The sequence below is a fragment of the Talpa europaea genome, assembly GCF_964194135.1.
Source record: "Talpa europaea genome assembly, chromosome: 10".
NCBI classification, from domain to species: Eukaryota; Metazoa; Chordata; class Mammalia; order Eulipotyphla; family Talpidae; genus Talpa; species Talpa europaea.
Genome location: NC_140077.1, coordinates 45,348,647 through 45,371,896, shown reverse-complemented (window position 1 = coordinate 45,371,896; position 23,250 = coordinate 45,348,647). Strand labels below are relative to the sequence as shown.

The window sequence follows — 23,250 nt, the reverse complement described above, 5'->3', positions numbered from 1 at the left end:
CTTTTAATATGAATTTTTAAAAATCAAGTAAATCCTCCATTATATCAAATTTGAATATTTCCAAATGGAAACATTCAAGAGGCAATAACTTAATACATTATTTTTTTTTTTAAGTCAACCAGGCTTCAGTTCTAAAATGATAGGATACTTTTCTTTACTCCTCTTACAAAGTCTAACCAAAAACAATGGACATTATATATATAACAAACAAGGACTCTGAAAGATACAGAGAAGGTATACCAGCTAGGGACCTTGGAACTCGAGAACAATACAGAAGTTATTTCCCTAGTTTTGTTCCTGCCTTGTATAACCCAGATTTGGAGCAAAAGAAGCTGACAACCCATGAATGCCAATTGATGCAGAATGAGAAGAGCTTCCACAAAAGCCTCTCTCTCTTAGCCAAAGGAACAGGAAAGGGAAAACTTAGAAGATTTTTTTTTTAAGATTCATTTATTTATACATATAAGTACTAGGGTACAGACCAAAGGTGTGGGGGGGTAAGAGGATTCACCAGAGACAGAGTGGGGAACAGAACAGGCAGACTGACTGAAGTACATGGCAGAGGGGAGCAACAGGCGAGTCAGGAGAGGTCTGCTGGACCATGTGGGTCTCCTCCCTGGCCAGGGATCAAACTCGTGCTGCAGTGGCTGCAGGTTGCTTCATAGTGTTGTGTCTTAACCCCTTGTGCCACCAGGGAGGCCCTTAGTTGAAGATTTTTATACAATAACCACTATAGCCAAAAACCACAGAAAAAACTGTGGTCCCACTCCCACCAATGCCAGCAAAAGCAGGGTGGGAACCTATACTTCTACCCCACCTTTCACTGAAGAGGCTATAGAGATGACAAACAAGCATATGAAAACATTCACAATCAGGGAAATGCAAATTAAAAGCACAATGAGATATCATTCATACCTATCAGAACATCTAAAATGAAAAACAGTGATTTTTGCTGACAAAAATCACACATTCATTAGCTACTTCAGAAAATTAGTTTGGTAGATTGAAAAACAAAACAAAAAAAAAGGATATAACTAACAAACGACTCAAAAGTCATATTTCTGAATATCTATTCTAGAAAAATGAATCCTATACATGAGATGTCTATGGCAGCATGACTTATGTTAGCCAAAAACTGAATTTCATCAAAATGCAGAATTTTGTTGTTCTCCAGATGTTTTCAACAAGTGAATAGTTAAATAAACCATGATACATCCATACTGAAAAACAATCCTCATCAATAAAAAAGGAACAAACTATTGATGCATGCAACCATCTGGGTAAATCTCCAGAGAATTAGGCTAAATGAGAAATATCAACCCCAGATGTGAGTCCATTTACGTAACATTCTTGAAGTAGCACAATTATAGAAATGGAGAACAGATTAGTGATTACCAGGGGTTAAGGAAGGAGTAAGGCAGGAGAGAAGGAATGTACTTATAAAAGTGCAACATCAGTGATACGTTTGGTAATGAACTATTCTGTACCTAGACTGCATGAACGTCAACGATCCATCAGATTTTATTAAAGTTTTATCTAGGTCATTTCTTAAAAATGCATATAAATCTACATATAAAAAATAAAGTTTAATTAAAAGATATTAATCACACATACAACTTAAACACTTCAAAAATTTTTAGTAATGGGCATAGATATTACACAAAAGCATATTAGTTATTAGACAAAAGAGTTGAAGGAACAGTGTATTAAATTTATTTTAAATGATTTTGTAAAAGATAAAAATATCACTTTAAGATTTCCCGGTAAATATAGACATTAAGTTATTAAAAAAAAAATAAGATCTATGTCTAAGTCCAGAAATGCTTATCACAAAGCTGTTCAAGTACCATTGCTTCTAATACAAGCTCACTAAAATATCCTGATTATTAGCCATTTTCAAGGTATGCTATTGCCAATACTAAAGAGGAAAAATTTTCCTCTACTCTTCAGTGTTCTTCAACTGGTCTAATAATTAAATTGACATAAGACAGATTAATAAGAGAAAAACAAGTTTAAATGTATAAATTCAGGAATGCCACATACAGGAGCTATTCAGACAGAAAGGTAAAATGAGGTATACACGGCACCCTCAACTAAGGAATGGGATAGAGGTCTGGGGCTTCAAAGGGTATTTCATAGGGTGACAAAAAGAGCAGATGTTTGGTAATTAGATGTTTGACCTACCATATAGGTAGGTCATTAAAAATTTTTTCTAGTAATAATACACTTTATGCATTGGGGTACCATTTAATAAGGTTAAAAACTAAGCCCCCACTCCTGGCCCAGCAGGCAGGTTTGGGCGGCTTGAATAGATAAGGGAATTGATAAGGTTACCTTGGGGACAAGGTCATAAAACCACCACTACCAGAAAAACCAGCCCAACTCCAGGAGTGCAGAAGCAGAGGCCAGAACAAGTTTTAGTGTCAAAGGCCAGCACCCAAGACTAGATATCCCAGCACATAAGTGGTGCAAACTGGTGCCCCAAGTTAGAAAGCCCATGAAAACAGAGTATAAAAGACAGCTTCAAATCCTCCTCCACGCCAATCACCACTGCCTTGCCGCTGCTTCTCTTGGTAGTGTATTTCAATAAATCTGCCTTTTCTGTCCTCCACTTTCTCTGCTGAATTCTTTCACTACCACGCCTCCGACCCCAGCCTAATACTTCTCCCCACACTACAGGCAAGGCCCCCTTATCTAAATTCTCCTAGATAGGTAAGGGTTTTGGAAAACTTTCTCTTGAGACGAGTGTCTCCATTGGCTTTGGCACAAAATAATCCACATGCCAAAGTGCTACAAGTAGGGAAGACCCATTTTGAGCCCTTCAATAATACAAAATACAATTTGGTCTTCTCCCTGGAAACAAAAAACAAAGTTCCTAAGACTCCTGGACTTTTCTAGGCCATAGGGGTAGAAAGAGCACCTTTTATTATTCCTAATAAGCATCTTTCAACCAAACCTGAATTTATGCTAGTGAATGACACCGGAAGAATGGGGGTTGGCTACCAGAAGAACCAAGCTTGTGACTAGGATTGGGATATAGAAGCCTACCTACATCTCCACTTCTGGACAGGGAAGAGATTAAGTCAATCACTAACAGTCAATGATTTAACCAGTCAGGCCTGAATAATAAATAAGAAACCTCATTTGAGATCAGAGGCAAATAGTAAATTAAAAATAAACTGCTCCTATATAGGGTTTATTTTTTTTTTAAAGATTTATTTTTATTTTATTTATACAAGAATCAGGGTACAGGCCAGATGTGCAGGAGGGTGAGAGGATCCAGTAGAAACAGAGCGGGGAACAGAACAGGCAGACTGACTGAAATACACTGCTGAGGGGAGCAGCGGACAAGACAGGAGAGATCTGCTGCGTCATGTGGGTTTTTCCACGGCTGGCGGGGATCGAACTCGCACTGCAGAGGCTGCGGACAGCTTCACAGTGCTGGGCTTAACCACCTGCACCACCAGGGAGGCCCCTATATAGGGTTTATATAAATGAATCACATGCAAATTTGGCCAATATGACTCAATCTCCCAAAATGTTTCCCCCCTTGTTCTGGTTACAGAAATTACTCTCAGTATTATTATATAATATTATACAATAATTATACTTACTTGAGTATTGTAGAGTTCTTCTAGATGAGCTAAGGATTTAATGGAATTTGATCTACACATTTCCTCTTCTGTAAATTTCTGGATACCTGGATGAACCTTCTGCATCTGACCCAAGCGCAAAAATCCTATTTTAAACTTGGCTAACTTCAAAAGAATATTGTCGACAGCAGAGTGTGTATAGCTGGTCAACAAAACACTGAAACCACAGGCATAGAGAATTCTCACCTAATAATAGGAGAAAGGAAAACAGTACTACTTTTAATTCTAGATAATTTCCAACATGATTATATTTTCACAGGGAATTAGAAAACTTAACAGTCAGCCTACCTAAAAGACTAGCAAAGTAGCTTTTCAAAAAATATCATAGATGAAAATTTATGAAAACTACATGGCGTTAACAGATATGGTATATTTCATGTTAATAAATGATAATAAAATATAACAGATATCAGTACTTAATAGTGCCTGGTGCACAGTATCAATCAATAAATAAGTTGCTGCCATCATTATGATTAATCCAAGACTGCTTACAAATTTACTGACTATAAGTTACCACATTTTAAAGGGAAAGAAAAATACATGATTATACCCAGGCCACTAATGGAAAGAGATCTTAGAACAATTCTAAATGCAAGAAATTTACATGATTCCCACTATTTGTGAGTCAGCTTCTCTATTTTTAGCCTCCTAGAAAGCTAATTTGAAATAAAGACATTTTACTTAAAAGTCAGCCCCTTTTGATATTAAGCATCACATCCTCTGAACTGAAGACACAAGATTTCATTTCTAAGCAAAAAATAATAACCTTACGAGAGTACATATTGTAGTTGTCTTTCCTGTTCCAGGCATACCCACGATGAGTGTGTAGTCCTTTGAAAGAAGTACCTTTTTCATTGCTTGCCTCTGAGGTTTATTCAAACCTACATTTATATTTAAAAAATAACATGAAAAAATGTTAAATTTCAATGAGCAAATTAATTATTTTGTAAGAAAAGCAGCCTCTATTTAAATCTGTTTTTCAAGACATCTTTTCAAAACCAGAAAATGTCAAGGTGGGCCTCCCTGGTGGCGCAGAGGATTGAGCGCCATGCTGTGAAGCTGTCTGCAGCCTCTGTAGCGCAGGTTCGATTCCCTGCCAGCCAGGGAGAAACCCACATGGCATGGCAGACCTCTCTTGCTTTGCCCACTGCTCCCCTCAGCAGTGTCTTCGATCCTTCTGCCTGTTATGCTCCCCGCTCTGTCTCTGGTGAATTCTCTCACCCTCCCGCGCCTCTGGCCTGTACCCCAGTTCTTGTATAAATGAATAAATCTTTAAAAAAAAAAAAAGTCAAGGTGACATTAAAGGATATATATAAACTACTTCCAGAGAGGCTTAGTCTAAACATTGTAACTGCAAGTTTAATAAATTTTTAAAGCACTAGATTATAATTTAGATTAAGTTATTAATAGGAGCAACCAGTAGAAGTAGACATGGTAATTACAGCACACCTTTCAGAATGCAGGCAACTGTATCCTTTGCATCATGTGGAAGGACAGAACTGAGGTAGGAAATAAATTGAGGTTCATGTAAGTCGACAATTAAGTCTCGAAGTTTTTGACTAGAAAGAAAAACAAATGCTTTTAGTAATAATGTTCCGTAGGAAAGTAGAGTAAAATTCAGATTCAGTCATTGTTACAAACCTGGCGTAAGTATTTTCCATTAACTTGGAAAGATTTCCTAGTGGAGTACTTATATCACAGTTTTTTTCTTCCTGGTCCAATCTGAACAAAGTTGATTCTGGGAGTACTGACACATTCCTAAAATAGTAATTCAGATGTATGTTTTCATTTAAATCAATTGTTTTGTGCAAGAAATATACTGCTGTCTGCCAAGAGAAAATGGGCCAGAATAGATATTCTCACTGTAAGTCAAATACAGCATGGGGCCAGATAGATGGGAAGTGGGAGAAAGAGAGGACATAAGGCATCAAGGTCAAGGTAAGTGGCAACCAGGCTCTTAAAACACTTGTTGACAATTCGCTTGACCTCACCATCTAACCTAGGTCACAGTCCCCCAAAGAATCCCGAGCACAGAACTCTTCTCTCATCCTCTTTATTTATTTATTTATTTATACATGCATATAAGAACTGGTGTGTTGAACAGAGGTGCAGGGGGTGAGATTATTCACCAGTGAAAGTGGGGAGCAGAACAGGCAGATCTACTGAAATACACTGCTGAGGGGAGTAGCAGGTGAGACATGAGAGGTCTGCTACTGGGTTGCTCCCTGGCCAGCTGCTACAGTGGCTGAGGATAACTTGATAGCGCTGTGCCTTTAACCCCTTGCAATATCTGTGTACAAATATTCATAGAACACTAGTCAAACACCTAAAAAATGGAAACAACTCAAGGGTCCGTCAGCTAGTGTAATAGACGAACAAAACGTGCTCTAGCCACATAATGGGTATTATTCAGTTGTATAAAGAAATGAGGTGCTGTGCTCAATACTGAAATGTGGATGAATCTTGTAAACATCATGTTGAATGAAAGAAGTCAGAAACAAAACGTAACATATGGTATATTTGAAATATATGACATATCCAGAATAGATAAATCCATAGATAGAAAGCAGATTAGTATTCCCAGAGGTTGGAGGGAAAAGGGAATGAAGATTTAAAGGGTACATCCTTTCAGGGTGATGAAAATGTCTTGGAATCAGACAGAAGCGATAGTTGCACAACAGCGGGAGGATACTAAGTGCCACTGACCTGTACACAGCAAAATCGTTAATGGTTAATTTTATGGTATGTGAATTTCAGCTCAACTTAAAAAAAAAAAAAATCAAGTACTGACTGATAGCTGCTACCACATGAATATGAACCTCAAAAATGGTATGCCCACTGAAAGAAGCTGGTTACAAAAGACCCACATGTGATTCCATCTATGTAAAATGTTCAGAGAACAGGCAAATCTATAAGAGAGAAAACAAACCGGTTGTTTGCTTATGGGAGTGACTGCAAAGGGGTACAGGGCTTCTTTATGGGGTATTGGGGTACGGCTGCATAATTCTATGAATACAATAAAAAAATGGAATGATATACTTTAAATGGATAATTGTATGGTATGAGAAATAGATATTAATAAAGCTGTTACACCCCAAAAAATAACATTTAATTACCTGTCCAATAAACAGGTTACTGTTGTCATATTAATCTCAGTCACATATCCCCTAGACAAAGCAAAGAGAGTCCTCTCTTCTCCACTCAAAATAATTCTGTCACCTGCCATTAGGTTTGTGATAGGCATGGCACCATTTTTACGTTGGAAATTGTGTAAATATTGTCCATCACAAACTGTCTTTGCGTGTCCTGTTAGAATCAGGTTTCCAATGCAGCTTCCACTTTTCTCCCTTTGAAAAAGAGAAAGCTTCCATTTACATCACATACATAAATACTATATTTGCCTTTTTCTACAAATTACTTGTTCACCTGACCCTTGGAAACTTTCATGCTAACATTGATTTTATCTATGCTGTCTACATTTTCCGCAATCTACACTGAAGTGTTGTAAATTCTAAGGAAGCATCTTCTGTATTGTTTTTTAAATAGTTTCTCACCAATAGAGCAATAGATAAGTGTTATAGAGCTACAGATAAGTGTTGCATCTACAGGCAGGGATCTTTGAACAAAGTGTGTATCAGCACTTTGATCCCTAAACCACGCCCCTGCATCCTGTGCTGATACACGTTAACATTATAGAAGACAAACTATAATAACCTGTTCCTGAACCTGATATGAAGAAATAGTAATATATTCCTTTAGTGTTTTCAAAAGGATTTAATTATTTTTTTTAAGATTTTATTTTATTTATACAAGAGCACTAAAATTTTATTATATTCAATAGACCACTTACATCTCTGAAGCTGGCATTAACCATATATTTTGGTGATTCTTTTTACTGTCTTTTGATTGTGACTCCAGTGTTAACATTAGACACCAAAGGTTGAAGTACTCTAGGTGTGTATGCTTTAGATGCTGGGTTTCTTCTTTCATTTTGGGCAGCACGTCAACAGGGACTGAACTGTCATCCATCTGTTGCTCAACTGCTCTAAATATAAAACTCCAAGTTAGTGATGTATACAAACACTTCACTGTTCACTATGAAAGGAGATTCCTAGGACAATCATCATAACTGTTTTTTTTTACATTTTTTACTTTATTTTCTAATTGCCATAACTTAAAACCACCAGACACAATTTTCTTTAACATAATTTCAACATATTATAAGCAAAATGGTTTTTCACAAAACAAAATGAATAAGAAACTCAATATTGCATTATTTTGTCTTCAGTGACGATCCCCAAACAACAACTTAAGCTTGGCATACTCTAGTCTTCATTCCTACATGCAGTAAGTTTTGGCTTTTGAACTCCTGCATTTCTTAAAATCACAATATTTGTATACCTAGTTCTGTGGCATAAGAAAATCGACATAAAAACTTAGAAAAGCATTTCAAATACCAATTTTACTTATTATTTTTAGTTTTAATATAGAAACAAACATACTGTAGGATATAAAATAAATTTTATATAGAAACAAATATACATAAAACGTTGACAATAAAACATACAACTTCGAAAAAAATGTAATTGTGCTTTAAGCCCAGAGGTCCTATATTTGTAGACCTTTGCCATTAAGAGATCCTTGATATAAAACTTTTAGGAGTCCTAAATGTGTATTTTCAGGCTGAATCAGAGCTTTGCCTCTGATTTGATCTTGCTTTCTAGTCTATATTTAATGTTTTTGTGGCCTTCAAAACTTTCACTGGCCTCTAAAGGTATAAATGCATATGACTTCATAAGACCGCTAATAAACTTCCCATAAGCAGAAAAAAAAAACATATAAACAAAACAAATCCATCGGATCACAACAAACTGTCTTGAAGAACCAATTTCCCTGAACCTAACTACAAAAGGCCTGAATTAAAATAGCAACTAAGAAATGAAAGATTTATTTGAATATCACTTAAGAAAAGTTGTACAGGAGCCTCCCTGGTGGCACAAGGGATTAAGTCTCAGCACTATGAAACTATCAGCAGCCACTGCTGCAGGAGTTCATTTCCCAGCCATGGAACTAACCACCCTCCACCCCCTAGAGAGCTGACCCACATGGCGCAGCATATCTCTCCTGTTTCGCCTGCTGTTCCCCTCAGCAGTGTATTTCAGTCAATCTGCCTATCCTGCTCCCTATTTTGTCTCTGGTGAATCCTCTCACCCCCCTCACCTCTGGCCTACACCCAGCTCTTATATGCATAAATAAAATAAATCTAAAAAAGAAAAAAAAAAAAGCCATACAACAAATCCTCATTTAACATTGTCAAAAGGCTCTTGTAAACTGTGTCTTTAAGCAAAATGACTTATAATTCAACATTATAAATATTGAGGACCTACTGCATTATGTTCAAAATTACTATATCTTTTTTTTTTTAAAGATTTATTTATTTATTTATACAAGCACTGGGTACAGTGAGAAGCGCGGGAGGGTGAGAGAATTCACCAGAGCCAGAGCAGGGAGCAGAACAGGCAGAAGGACCGAAGTACACTGCTGAGAGGAGAAGAGGGCAGCAGGAGAGATCTACACGCAATGTGGGACCCTCGCCCAGCGGCCGGGGATCAAACCAGCGCTGCAGAGGCTGCGGGCAGCTTCGCAACCCAGCACTCAACTGCTGCGCCACTGGGGAGGCCCTATACTATATCTTTCTTTTTTTTAAATTATTTATTTATTTATTTATTTATATAAGCACTGGGTACAGTCAGAAGCGCAGAAGGGTGAGAATTCACCAGAGACAGAGCAGGGAACAGAACAGGCAGACCGACAAAATACACTGCTGAGGGGAGCAGCAGGTGGCAAGAGAGGTCTGCGCGCCATGTGGGACTCTCACCCGGCGGCCAGGGATCGAACCGGCGCTGCAGAGGCTGTGGGCAGCTTCGCAATCCAGCGCTCAACCACTGCACCACTGGGGAGACCCTACTGTATCTTTCTTAAATAGACTCCATTAAGTCATAAAATTATTTCATTTCCCCAGAAATTAGACACAGTATAATTAAAACATACACTTTTTGGAAAAGTTTTTCTATTAAACTTGTAAAAAATACTCTATTATTCCCCAAGTTAATAGGCTTGCTAGAAAATATGAACTGTGTTGTTATTGTTTGCAATTCCCTTCATTTCCAAAATATTATATGCAAAGAAAAATAACTAAAACAAAATCAGCAATGCCAGAGCAGTTAACAATGTTAAATCATATTGAGTACTTACTTGAACTAGTAATTTTTGGAAAACTGTGTTTACCTGCTATAAAGAGCACAGGTGCTCATTTGTGAACAATATTTACAAGTCTGCTGTTCCTTAATTACTTCTGGCAAAGGAGCAAGCTTTGTCTTCTTCATTCCAGTAGCCGATTTGCTAACACGGTGAACCAAAGAGAAAGCCATCTGGTTTCTTAGCTTTAATAATTCTAGAAGGCAAAAAAGGGATGGGTGTATTTATAAGAATTATGTAAAATTTATATTTTTTCCCATTATTTAAGTAAAAATCTTCGGGTTGGAAAATAAAAAAAGGAAAACATTCATATTTCCTACTATACTTAAATAACTCCTGTTAACATTTTGGGATATTTCCTTCAACTATTTCTTCACTGGATAATTCTTTAAACATAATATCAGTTAATTTGGGGAAGTTAGTATTTTATTAGGTGAATACTTAGGATAAATACAGCTATTTAGAGCATCTCTAATATGTTTGGAAGTTTAAAATAAAGATTTCTAAAATAAAATTCACAAAGGTTAATCATTTCAGACGAGATCGGGCGCGTTCAGGGTGGTATGGCCGTAGACACACAAAGGTTAATCATTTCAATGGTAAATTATATTGGTAAAATTCTCTAAACAACATTCCACAACTAAAAATATACAGCTAGTGCTGTATTATACCAAGTATAATATTAGAGCAGTTGTCAGGTATAAATATGTATCACCAAACACTGAAATTCAAAACAAACAAATAAAACCTAGAGAAGTAAAATTCAGAGAAAACATCTCAACCTCTTTTATCTAGATGGTTGGCAGGCACAGGGTACATCTGGCCAGTCTTGAGGTAGAGCAGCAGGCCAGCTTCTGGGTCCGGTCTTCTCTCTTGGCTTAGCAGTGTATATAGGACAAGCTGTGAAAACATTGTAAGTGCTATCAAATAAAACTTTAACTTTCTACATTTCCCTAAATGTTTTGCAACCACATGTTATTTCTTTTTTTTTTTTTTTTTAGATTTATTTATTTATTTATACAAGCATTGGGTACAGTCAGAAGTGCAGGAGGGTGAGAGGATTCACCAGAGCCAGAGCAGGGTGCAGAACAGGCAGAAGGACTGAAGTACACTGCTGAGGGGAACAGCAGGCGGCAGGAGAGGTCTGCGTGCCATGTGGGACCCTCGCTGGCAGCTGGGGATAGAACAGGTGCTGCAGAGGCTGCGGGCAGCTTCGAAGCCCATGTTATTTCAAAATCAAAAGGTCAATTATTTCCATTTTGAAAATAACATGAGTCAAACTAATAAAGGTAACACAATAAACTCAATGTCAAATACTTAATTTTACGGAAATTATTTATGCTTCTAAGTTTTACTCAGTAAATAATTAGAATTTTTCTTAGTTATTATTTAGTTTCTAATAAATTAAAGAGGAAAACTAATTAAATGATGTAAGCTGACAGTCTTTAGACACTATTTTCCCTTTCTGAAGTAAGCAAATTAAACACTAAAATCATACTATTTGTCAAAGTTACCAAGAGAGTCACTGCCTATATTAGGTTTATGTCTATAAAACACTGTTAAAGGAAATAGAAGAAGTACAGAGGGCCTCTCTGGTAGCAATGGGGTTAAAGACATCACTATCAAGCAATTGGCAGCCTGTGCAGCAAGAGTTGCATCCCAAGCTGGCCAGGGAGCAACCCACATGGTACAGCAGACCTCTCCTGTCTCGCCCACTGCTCACCTCAACAGTGTATTTCAGTAGATCCACCTGTTCTGCTCCCCATTCTGTCTCTGGTGAATCCTCTCACCTCCGCCCCCACACCTCTGGCTTACATCCCAGTTCTTATATGCATAAATAAATAAATCTTTAAAAAATATTTAGGAAAAAAAAAAAAGAAACACAGAAATGGAAAGGATCGGGAGAATAAACATTGTTAAAATGGCCATCTTGGGCCTCCCTGGTGGCGCAAGGGGTTAAGCACCGCACTATGAAGCAATCCACAGCCTCTGCAGCATGAGTTCGAACCCAGCCAGTCAGGGAGCAACCTACATATTGCAGCGGGCCTCTCCTGTCTCGCCCGCTGCTCCCCTCAGCAGTGTATTTCAGTCTGCCTGTTCTATTCCCCATTCTGTCTCTGGTGGGTCCTCTCACCCCCCACATCTCTAGCCTGTACCCCAGCTCTTGTATGCATAAATAAATCTTTTTAAAAAAAAGGCCATCTTACCAAGAACAATGTGTGTCTATATAATATACATAAATAAATAAATACAATATATATACTATATACATTCAATTTTCTTAAGATTTATACCTGGGGCCTTCCTGGTGGCACAAGGGGTTAAGTCTTAGCACCATGAAGCTATCAGCAGCCACTGCAGCCCGAGTTCAAACCCCAGTCAGGAGGTGACCCACATGGCGCAGCAGACCTCTCCTGACTCACCCGCTGCTCCCCTCAGCAGTGTATTTCAGTACATCTACCAGTTCTGTTCCCCACTCTGTCTCTGTGAATCCTCTCACCGCCCCACCCTCACCTTGGCCTATATCCCAGCTTTTGTATGCATAAATAAATAGAATAAATCTTTAAAAATAAAATAAAGATTTATACCTGGCCACGGTGTTCAATAGAATTTGATTCTTTGCCAGTTTTAAGTTCCAGTGGCATGATCTTATATTTCATTTTACCTCCACGATGTATTTTCACACCAACTGTAACATCTATTTTGCCCTTCAATCCAAACCTAGGGGACCAAATGCTCTCTTCAATATCCAGTGAATTTAGTACTTTAATATTACATGTTGAATTCTCATTACCATCACTTGGCCTATGAAGAAACAAAAAAACACTGAATTTTAGAACGCTTAGTTCACTTCTCATTTGCTGGCACACAGACAATGTGGGGATGGGAGAGTCTATAAAACTTCATCATAATGATTCTCAAAGTGTGTCCCTGCACCAGTAACAACAGCATTACATGGAAACTTGTTACCAATGTGAATTCTCAGGTCCCAACCTGACCTATTCCATCAGAAATTCCACAAATGAGACCCAGGGATTTGTTTAACAAATTATGCAAGTGATTCTGATGCACATTCAAGTTTTAGAGCCACTGACATATAGGCTTTATTCAGTTTAAATTTTCTTAATATTTATCATCATGTCCTACTACAATCTCCCTACCGCAGGTCTTTATTTTCTCAGGTTTTAATTACTGTATAATTTCATTATTTGGAATGCTAGCCTCATAATATCAATCTGAGTATTCTGATATACAATTATTACACAGATTAACAATTAGTGGCTGGCATGTGTTACAATCTAGGTAGCAAGGGATGCATCCCTCCTTGTAACACCATGTTAAAGTGGGTAAGAATGATCTGTCTTTCCCCATTATTTACACAGTATGGGGCTTGATCATCCAACACTTCACCTCCAAGCACCGGGTGACAGTCTCATGAAGTCATGTGCCACTCCCACATGTCTTCCATTATTTTGTTTACTTAATCACTGAATGAATCCATCTCTGCTGCTATATTTAAAAATAAGTACCCAGGGCCTCCCCGGTGGCGCAGCGGTTGAGCACTGGGTTGCGAAGCTGCCCGCAGCCTCTGCGGCGCCGGTTCGATCCCCGGCTGCTCCCCGGCCACCGGAGGAGGATCCCACATGGTGCGCAGACCTCTCCTGCCACCCGCTGCTCCCCTCAGCAGTGTACTTCAGTCCTTCTGCCTGCTCTGCTCCCCACTCTGGCTCACCCTCCCGCGCTTCTGACTGTACCCAGTGCATGTATAAACAAAACAAACAAACAAATAAAATAAACAAATAAATAAATAAATAAAAACATGCCTCTATTAAAAAAAAAAAAGAAAAAGAAGAAGAAAAAAAAATAATAAAATAAAAATAAGTACCCAACATTGTTTTTTACATTGTTCTGATTTTAACATCTTACCTGTTAAATAAGTCAAGAGTAAAAGGAGGGAAGGTGAAAGGAAAACATAAATGTTGAACAAATTAAAAGAGCCAAAAATGACTTTTAAAGCCTCTCTTAAAAGGTTTTAAAATTTATCTAAAATTTACTCATTTTCTTTTTTTTTTTTTTTAAAGATTTATTTATTTATTTATACAAGCACTGGGTACAGTCAGAAGCGCGGGAGGGTGAGAGAATTCACCAGAGCCAGAGCGGGGAGCAGAGCAGACAGAAGGACCGAAGTACACTGCTGAGGGGAGCAGCGGGCGGCAGGAGAGGTCTGCGCGCCATGTGGGACCCTCCTCAGGTGGCCGGGGAGCAGCCGGGAATTGAACCGGCGCCGCGGAGGCTTCGGGCAGCTTCGCAACCCAGCGCTCAACCGCTGCGCCACTGGGGAGGCCCAAATTTACTCATTTTCAAAGCAGTAGCTATTTCGCAGAGTTAGGTAATAACTACCTTGACTAATCCTATTTTAGACTGTAAGTTGTATAAAATAGTAAATCTATGGAAATCTTACATGAAAAGAATATATTTTCTAGTAACAACATTTCGTATCATATGAAAATCAAGATTTAAAAAGTATAAACATTCTGGCTGTTAGGGTACATGACTAATTTCATTTTATTTAGACTGGCAACTACTTCTTAACAAATTAAAACGTTTTGGGCCTCCCCGGTGGCGCAACGGTTGAGTGCTGGGTTGCGAAGCTGCCCGCAGCTTCTGCAGCACCGGTTTGATCCTCGGCTGCTCCCCGGCCACCGGAGGAGGGTCCCACATGGCGCGCAGACCTCTCCGGCCACCCGCTGCTCCCCTCAGCAGTGTACTTCGGTCCTTCTGCCTGCTCTGCTCCCGGCTCTGGCTCTGGCTCTGGTGAATTCTCTCACCCTCCCGCGCTTCTGACTGTACCCAGTGCTTGTATAAATATAAATAAATAAATAAATAATATTTAAAAAAATTTTAAATGTTTTCTGAGTAAAAGAAAGCTACCTTCAGCGATTTTAGCTGTTTCAGGATGCTCCAAATAAAACTATGTATACTTCTATAGTCTCTAATGATGATAATAGAGGAATTCAAGGAAGCTACAACTTTTCTGAAATTTCAAAAATATTAATTTTTCTCTTACCAAATGTTATCTGATCATAATATGTATTCAAATATACTTATATGAAATAAAGCAAACATTTATAAAATGTCACATGCGCACTTAATAGAAGTAATAAATTTAATAGTGCTACTAAATTTCACTCCCCTACAAAAAGTAATGTGAGTTTTAGAGATTTATAGAACAAATAACAGTATTTCAATATAAGAACTATGATTTTAATCAGCATAATACTATAAAAATCATCTGAATTATCTAATGGAGAACATAGTGTAATGAGAAATAAAATATACATTTACTACTTATAGGTGAGAAAGACTATTTCTTTAAATGGCTTTTAAAAGTCTCATTCTGGGGCCTCCCTGGTGGCACAAGGAATTAAGGTACAGCACTATGAAGCTATCCGCAGCCACTGCGGCACAGTTCAATCCCCGGCCAGGGAGCCATCCACATGGCACAGCAGACTTCTCCTGTCTCACCTGCTGCTCCCCTCATCAGTATATTTCAGTCAATCTGCCAGTTCTGTTCCCCACTCTGTCTTTGGTGAATCCTCCCAAACCCCACACCTCTGGCCTGACCTGTACCCCAGTTCTTGTATGCATAAATAAATAAATCTTAAAAAAAAAAACAAAAGGTCTCATTCTCTGCTCCAAAGCTAATTTTTAAAAGAAGATTAGCTATAAGCTGCTGGGAAAACTATTCACACCAAAGTACAAAGGAATGCTTCCTTCACAGACAGACACAAATAAAATACCATCAGAAGTAATGGAAATAAATAAGTGTATACAGAGATATCAAGGTGATAACACTGGACTGGGAATCAAGAGATTCCTGGTGACTCCCTGGTGTTGCAAGTAGTTAAGTCTCAGCACTATGAAGCTAACCACAGCCACTGCAACACGAGTTCAATCCCCAGAAAGGAAGCTGACCCACATGGGGACCTCTCCTGTCTCGCCCTCAGCAGTGTTTCAATGAATCCACCTGCTCTGCTGCCTACTCTGTTTCTGGTGAATCCTCTCACACACCCCTCCCCACCACCTCGTACCTCTGGCCTATGCCCTGGCTCTTATATTCATAAATAAATAAAATGAATCTTAAAAAAAAATGAACACCATATAAACAAAATGGATCTCTTACAGAGAGAGCTGCATTGGAGGGGAGTCAGCTGAACTATACTCATGCATGAAATCTCCAGCCCATTTAGAGAATGAAGGAAGATACTCCTCTACTTCTTGTTGTATTTCATCTGGATTCAGTTTTAAGCGGTACCTGCCAAAGTAAGAGATAATAAATGTGAAAGCATTAAGTAAGGATAAAACATCCAAATAAGCAAACCAAGTGCCCATTAACTAGTTAATAAACAAAAGGTGACATATACTATACATACAGTGGAATATTATTCAGAAACTAGGTTATAAAAGCATCATGGGGGCCTCCCTGGTGGCTCAGTGGTTGAGCGCTGGGTTGCGAAGCTGCCCACAGCCTCTGCAGCGCCGGTTCGATCCCCAGCTGCTCCCCGGCCACCAGAGGAGGGTCCCACATGGCGCGCAGACCTCTTCTGCCGCCCGCTGCTCCCCTCAGCAGTGTACTTCGGTCCTTCTGCCTGCTCTGTTCCCCGCTCTGGCTCTGATGAATTCTCTCACCCTCCTGCGCTTCTGACTGTACCCAGTGCTTGCATAAATAAATAAATAAATAAATAAATAAATAAATAAATAAATCTTTAAAAAAAAAAAATAAAAGCATCATGGTTTCCTACGTGCTCTTTCATGGGCCATTCAAGGTGAAGAAAGCAGGTACTGGATTGCGATGACCCACTGGGCAGTCCAATGGCTCGTTTTTGTGTCTAGAAATTGAGGCCAGGAACCGAGACCTCGTGACTTCAATTCAACAGTCATGAGTGCATCTTCTTGGAAGCTGAATCTCCCCTACAGCCAAGCCTTCAGCATGAAGTCCCAAATGGATACCCAGAGCCAGAACCACCCCTCAAAGCCTATTCCAAATTCCGGATCTCTTGGAAACTGAGATAATAGGTGTTTGTCATTTTTAAGTAACGAAATTTTAATATGATCTGTTTAAAGGCAAGAGATAATACAATACACAACAGATAAGGTATCACCATATTCTCATTTGAGTATGACAGAAAAAGTAAGAACTTTAATTGCAAAGTGGCAAGTAATGTGTTAAGTAGAATTCTTAAAGCAAAACCTTATTATATCTACTCAAGTTTTAAATGCTAAACTGCGTGGTATGAGCAGATGACAACTTCTCTGTGCTTTAGTTTCTTCATTTACAACAGGTTGCAATGAGATTATATAAGATGTACAAAAGCAATTAACACAGTGCCTGGCATATGCAGGGGTCTAAAATATTTTTAGGACAATGGATCACATGTGATCAGGAAATTAGTTGAATGGAATTTTAGAGCACATATTCCCCCATATAAACAGTAAAATACAGAATTACATTTTGGAAAAGTTGTTTATGTCCAGTAGTATGGAAATCAGAATGACCACTAATAAAATCATGTTTGAAAAAAGATGGACTGCAACAGGAGTCAAGAAAGAAACAGCAGAGCACATCAATCCTTGTAGATGACCAAGGATAATGCCAATGATTAGAAATTAGTTCATGTACATTAACTACATTGTCACAGTATCTGCAAAATAGGTGTTAGTCCCTTTTTCAGAATCTTTAAGTAACTTGTTCAGTCATAAAACTGGCAAAGTGAGGGCCTTCCTGGTGGCGCAGGGGTTAAAGTCTCAGCATTATGAAGCTATCAGCAGCCACTACAGCACAAGTTCAATCCCCTGTCTCGCCCACTGCTCCCCTCAGCAGTGTATTTCAGTTGGTCTGCCTGTTCTGCTCCCCCATTCTGTCTCTGGTGAATCCTCTCACCACCCTCTACTAATTCACTAATTTATATTAAATAATAGAATAGTCAAATACCTAATAGAATATAAGAAAGAAGTTATATTATAAAATTACACCTGTATTTTCTCTCCTATATATACTACTTACATTTCCTTCAGATGCCTTATTTCTTGAACAGTTTGAAAAGCAAGTTGCTGTAGTTTTTCTGGGGCAAAGTTATCACTTATTGCTTTTTGAAATACTTCATGGAGAACTGTACCAATCAGCATTTGACGTGTGGCTGGATCAGAGCTCTACCAAAAAATTTTAAAAACTGTATGACACTTTATTTTACAACATTTTAGTAGAAGTGATCTTATGTTACCTAATCTATTAAACCACCATTGCCAAAGTACACAGGTAAAAAAATGCCAAATATTAAACACCTTGTTTTTCCCTCATAAGTAGAACTATAGGTCACTTTTATTCTTTTCTTTTCAGAACTACCTTAATTATTTTGAGCTATTTTTAAAAATATCTATTTCCATTTTGAAAAAAATAATCAACCAATATATGGGAAAGTTCAATAAAATCTCAAATATTTAGGATATACTATCACTAATTTCACTTTATAACCTACCCAAATAGAAAAGTCAATGACACAGGTCATAAACTTACGCAAAAAAAAATATACTATTCAAACATAAAATATAAATTCACTCAAAAAAATTTAAATTCACAACAGAAATTTTTTTAGCCTACAACTCTCTACTGAAGCTATCAAAAGACTAATAGTCCAACAAACCATCAATCAAGATTAAAAAATTAATTTACAGAACTATCTGTATATCTTTTTAAGTTCTGTGCAAGTTGACAGTTACTCCAAAGTAAAAAAACAACGCTCAGGTTTGCTTTATAATATGTGGTTAAATACACACACACAGAGTTAAAAAGTTGATATTCCCCTACAATTAAAGAAAAACAGCTAATAAAATATACTATCAGTAAGTGGCAAATAAGACTATTAAATATCTACTTTGGTATTTATTTTTCCTTCTTTTTTCTTCATGCTCAGCTGTAATTTTGAATTTCTACATACATATAAATTGTGTAATTAAAACAATACTCTGGAAAGCAAAGGAAACATTTAATAAAAACCCAGGCTCTTCAATAAATGAATGGCAGTGAAACAAAGGAAGTAGGTAGGAGGCAGACTATAACTATAAAGAAATTTAAAACATATCCAACAAACATAATACAAATACCTTCCTTTGTACTGATGTTAAAATACCAACTGAATAAGACATATTTCTGATAAAATACATTAGAGGTAAACTGGGCATTAGATTAAGGAATTACTGTTAATTTTATAGCATATAATAAATATTTATGTTTTCCAAGAATCCTCAGTTTTCCCTGACTTACAAAATAATATAATGTGTGGATATAGGAGTAAGCCAACATAGAGATTTATTATACTCATTTCTTTATGTTTGAAATGTCATAATTTTTTTAAAGATACCATAACATCTATTTTCAGTTCATTGGAAATCACATGAAGTTAAGTTTGGAGAGGTATTAAATAAACTATTTTATCACTTAGTTTTATTTTCATTAGAATTATTTTATTAAATACTGATAAGATTCAGTTGCAGCACCACCACTTTGCAGCTATACAACTTTGAGAGAGTGATTTAACCTCTCCAAGCCTGATTTCCCTCATTGGTAAATGTAGTTTGATTACTACAATATTAACTACCTCACAGGATTATTGGGAGGGTTAGAAGAAACAGAAGCATAAAAGTGCTCTGTAAACTCCTAGTCCTTATAGAACAGTTGTTAGTGTTATTTACCCTGAAAATTTCCCTCAGCACAGCTCTTCTCATACATCGAATACTACTGGCTATGCTTGTGCCAGAAATCAGCAAGTCTGGATACAGAATCAAATATCCAACATCTTCATCTATTATCCAAGTATCAGATGTGCATTCTCCCTCCAAATGAATGATGTCCCCTGGCTTTACTGGTACAGAGCACCTGAAAATAAAGCAAAATCTAAATACATAATTGAGGCTCCCACATTTAAATATATTAACGATGCTTCAAGAAATAAATGAGTATTTTACCCAAAAAAATAGCTATTTCTAAATTTCTGGGACTTTACAAAATAATTAAACACCAGGAGGCAGTCTTCGGAATCATTCCCAAGTCATGCTACCCTACTCTACTTTTGAAACATATCTGAGAATACTAATGGGTTTTCCTTAAATGCCAAAAATGAAAACTGATTAGTATTTTGTCTATTGCAAAAGCTATCAAATCTTCAATAGTGTGATATATAATTCCAATTATGGCTGCATATTTTAGTAATTCTCTTTTTTAAAAAGACGATTTTATTTATTTTTGTGTAGAAGAACTGGGGTATAGGTCAAAAGTGGAGGGTAAGAGGATTCACCAGAGATTGAGTGGGAAGAACAGGTGGATCTACTGAAATACACTGCTAAGGGGAGCAGAGAGTGAAACAGGAGTGGTCTGATGGGTTAGCTCCCTTCAGACTTGTACTCAGGACATTGCAGTGATAGTGCTGAGACTTCACCGGTAGGCCATCGGGGGACCCTTAATTCTCATTCTTAAGATTTACAATATATGGACAGCTTCTATAAACTTCTGAGGCATGAAATCAAAGCCAGTGTAGCAAAAATAAAATCTTATTTATCTAATTCAAACCATCCAATCCAGACAGAGTCTAGACAGAGAAATCTAGAGTCTAAAAATGTTCCATTGGGCCTCCCTGGTGGCACAAGGGGTTAAGTGTCAGCACTATGAAGCTATCAGCGGCCACTGCAGCAGGAGTTAGATCCCCAACCAGGGAGCAACCCACAAGGCACAGCAGATCTCTCCTGTCTCGCCCGCTGCTCCCCTCAGCAGTGTATTTCAGTCAATCTGCCTGTTCTGTCCCCAGCTCTGTCTCTGGTGAATCCTCTCACTCCCCTACACCCCTCTGCCTACGCCCCAACTCTTGTATGCATAAACAAATAAAATAAATCTTAAAAAAAAATAATAAAAAGGTTCTTATGTTATAATTAATTTTGCGCTCAGTGAGAACTATGGTGAATTTTAAGTTGCAATTTCAAACAGAACATATTGAGAAATAGGAGTCACTTAATGAGACCCTTTGTACTTGATTTTTAAATGACAATAAAAATCAAGTTTGGAATAAAAGATCTGAAATGCTGGGGTAACAACACAATTTTCGTGTAGAATTCATTCGGGTTCAAAATTATTCCCTTGATTAATAACTAAATTATAGCAACATCCACACAGACCATGTGATGATTTTAAGATGGTACCCTTAATCTGCCAGATCAGTGCTCAAAGTCACACAAAAATTACCAGCCATTCCTAAGTATACATCGTTCCTTAAACTCTTGTGACTGGGAAGCAGCGATGGTGAGGTGCTTTTCGTGGTTTCCATCTTCATTCTGCACAATATCGACTTCTAATACTAGGAATCGATTATCCATTCTTCTGCAAAGAACAGTTTTAGGAAAGGAAGCTTCCATCTTTTTGCAATATCTAAAACACACACATACAAAACTTTTAGCACAATATAAAATAAGAAGCTACCTAATCCCCTTTAGCTATAAACCAACCTTCTACTTTCATAGGTTTGTTTCTTCTGGAAAGTTTATCACAATGATTTTCAGCTAAAATAGGTAAACATTGTGGATTTTTCCAAATATAAGCTCCTGGAGTAGCTCCGTGGAAAATTCATGATTGTGAGGATTAAAGATAAATTGAAAAATATTAAACAACAAATTCCTACCATTGGTGCAAACCTTACAAAAAGAGATGTTTTGAACACTATCCTTACTGTAAATAAAAGAGATGTCTGTTATGAGGTAGTGTGGGTGATTTCCTGGAAGTCCTACTGTGAGCCACAGAATTGTTAATCTTTAAATTAGCAGTATACTTAGAAATCCTCCCGTCCAACTTACTATTGAATTTAATGCAGGAAATCCTTCTATAAAATTTCATTAAGGACCAACGAATCCCTGCTTTGTAAACAAGCAAGTTTAATACCAGTCACAGGAACTCATTCCTTCACAGAGTAACTAAGAAATTTCTTATTTATAATGAGCAAGTCAATTTCACATTACTTTTATCCAATAATCCCAGCTGCCTGAAATTGTGCCAAATACTATCTCTCTGCTAGAAAACAGTCCTCCCAACAGGTCCGCCTCCCAGAGACCGTTAAGCCTTTATCAGTGATAATCCAAAAACAGTATAATCTCTTCAACTATTACACCAGACGCCTTCACACTACCATAAAATTATCTTTGTCATCCAACCTTGGGTCCTATTATTTTGCAACCACTTCGCTCACGTAACCCACCGATCCTCAGGCTATGAATTTCCCAAGGCGGGCTGGGGCGCCTTAAGGAGCTCCCCAAAAGCATTGCAGATCAGAACCCCAAAACGCGAAGATCCGTGAACAACTAGCATCATCATTATATTGCAAATAACTGCGCACTACTCAGGGCTCCCGAGCACCACTACCGTTCCTCCTGGGGAAAATCCCGCCAACTAAGCACAGAGAGAAGCGTCGTGACAGCTGCAATAATTCCCTTTTATAAGGCGGCTGGGACGCCCCAGACTCGGAAGAAGTGAAATCAAGGGAAAAAGAGTGAACTTCTGGGCGAGGGAGTCTTCAGGGTCTGGCCAAAGAGACCCTGCGGGCCCGACCGCCGCGTCCGCCCCGCGGGGTGCGCAGGCCCGAGCGGGGTCGCGGGGCCGCGGGGCTGCAGGAGGCGGAGCGCGGCGCCTCCCGCGGTCTTTCAAATCTCCCGCTTTGCCCCGACCCACCCCCAGCAGCTCACCGCTCCGCGGTCCGCGCAGCCTCCTTCCCGGGACGCTTCTCGATCAGCAGCTCCAGGCCATCCGGCCGCTCCACCTCAGACCGCAAACTGCCACCTGGAGAAACCCGGGGACCCCCACCCCCGACACACAGAAGAGGGAAAACACGACCCCGCGCAGCGCGGCACGCATGCGCCGACGCCGCTGCGCCAGGAGGCCTGCGCGGGCGGCCCCTCCCGCCCCGCGGGGCGCACGTGGAGCGGGGCGCGCGGCTGCAGGGGCGCAGGAGCCGCCCCGCACCCTCCCCTCAGAGCCTGTGAGACCGGAAGAGGCCATCCTGTGGGCCAGACCAGTAATCCCGCGTTCTTCTCTTTGCATACCCCGACAGCCGCCCCCTCCAACACACACCCCCCCCCCAACCACACACTTAATTTGAGCAGAACTATAATTAGTTGCCCCAAGCCAGGTGTCTTTTGTTAGCTTTACGAATTTTGCATTCTCTGAAATCTCTCTCCTCCCTCTTTTGTGGAAAACAAAATAGAAATTATCAGATGGGTACTCCATCATACCACGACTGAATTCACC

The 23,250-nt window shown here is 38.7% G+C and overlaps 1 protein-coding gene across 1 annotated transcript in view; it reads right to left on the bottom strand.

Moving 5' to 3' along the window:
- Positions 1–23,043, bottom strand: part of DNA2 (DNA replication helicase/nuclease 2) — a gene marked incomplete at both ends in the record, with an annotated part of 29,589 nt that extends 6,546 nt beyond the window's left edge. Inside the window, 15 exons of the mRNA XM_084245455.1 lie at positions 3,615–3,839; positions 4,425–4,534; positions 5,103–5,212; positions 5,295–5,411; positions 6,770–7,000; positions 7,504–7,698; positions 9,942–10,107; positions 10,694–10,811; positions 12,500–12,716; positions 16,096–16,227; positions 17,977–18,122; positions 19,662–19,845; positions 21,202–21,384; positions 22,689–22,782; positions 23,016–23,043. Of these exons, the coding sequence (XP_084101581.1) occupies positions 3,615–3,839; positions 4,425–4,534; positions 5,103–5,212; positions 5,295–5,411; positions 6,770–7,000; positions 7,504–7,698; positions 9,942–10,107; positions 10,694–10,811; positions 12,500–12,716; positions 16,096–16,227; positions 17,977–18,122; positions 19,662–19,845; positions 21,202–21,384; positions 22,689–22,782; positions 23,016–23,043 (2,256 nt within the window). The remainder of the gene's footprint in view (positions 1–3,614; positions 3,840–4,424; positions 4,535–5,102; positions 5,213–5,294; positions 5,412–6,769; positions 7,001–7,503; positions 7,699–9,941; positions 10,108–10,693; positions 10,812–12,499; positions 12,717–16,095; positions 16,228–17,976; positions 18,123–19,661; positions 19,846–21,201; positions 21,385–22,688; positions 22,783–23,015) is intronic.
- Positions 23,044–23,250: the final 207 nt, after the last annotated feature.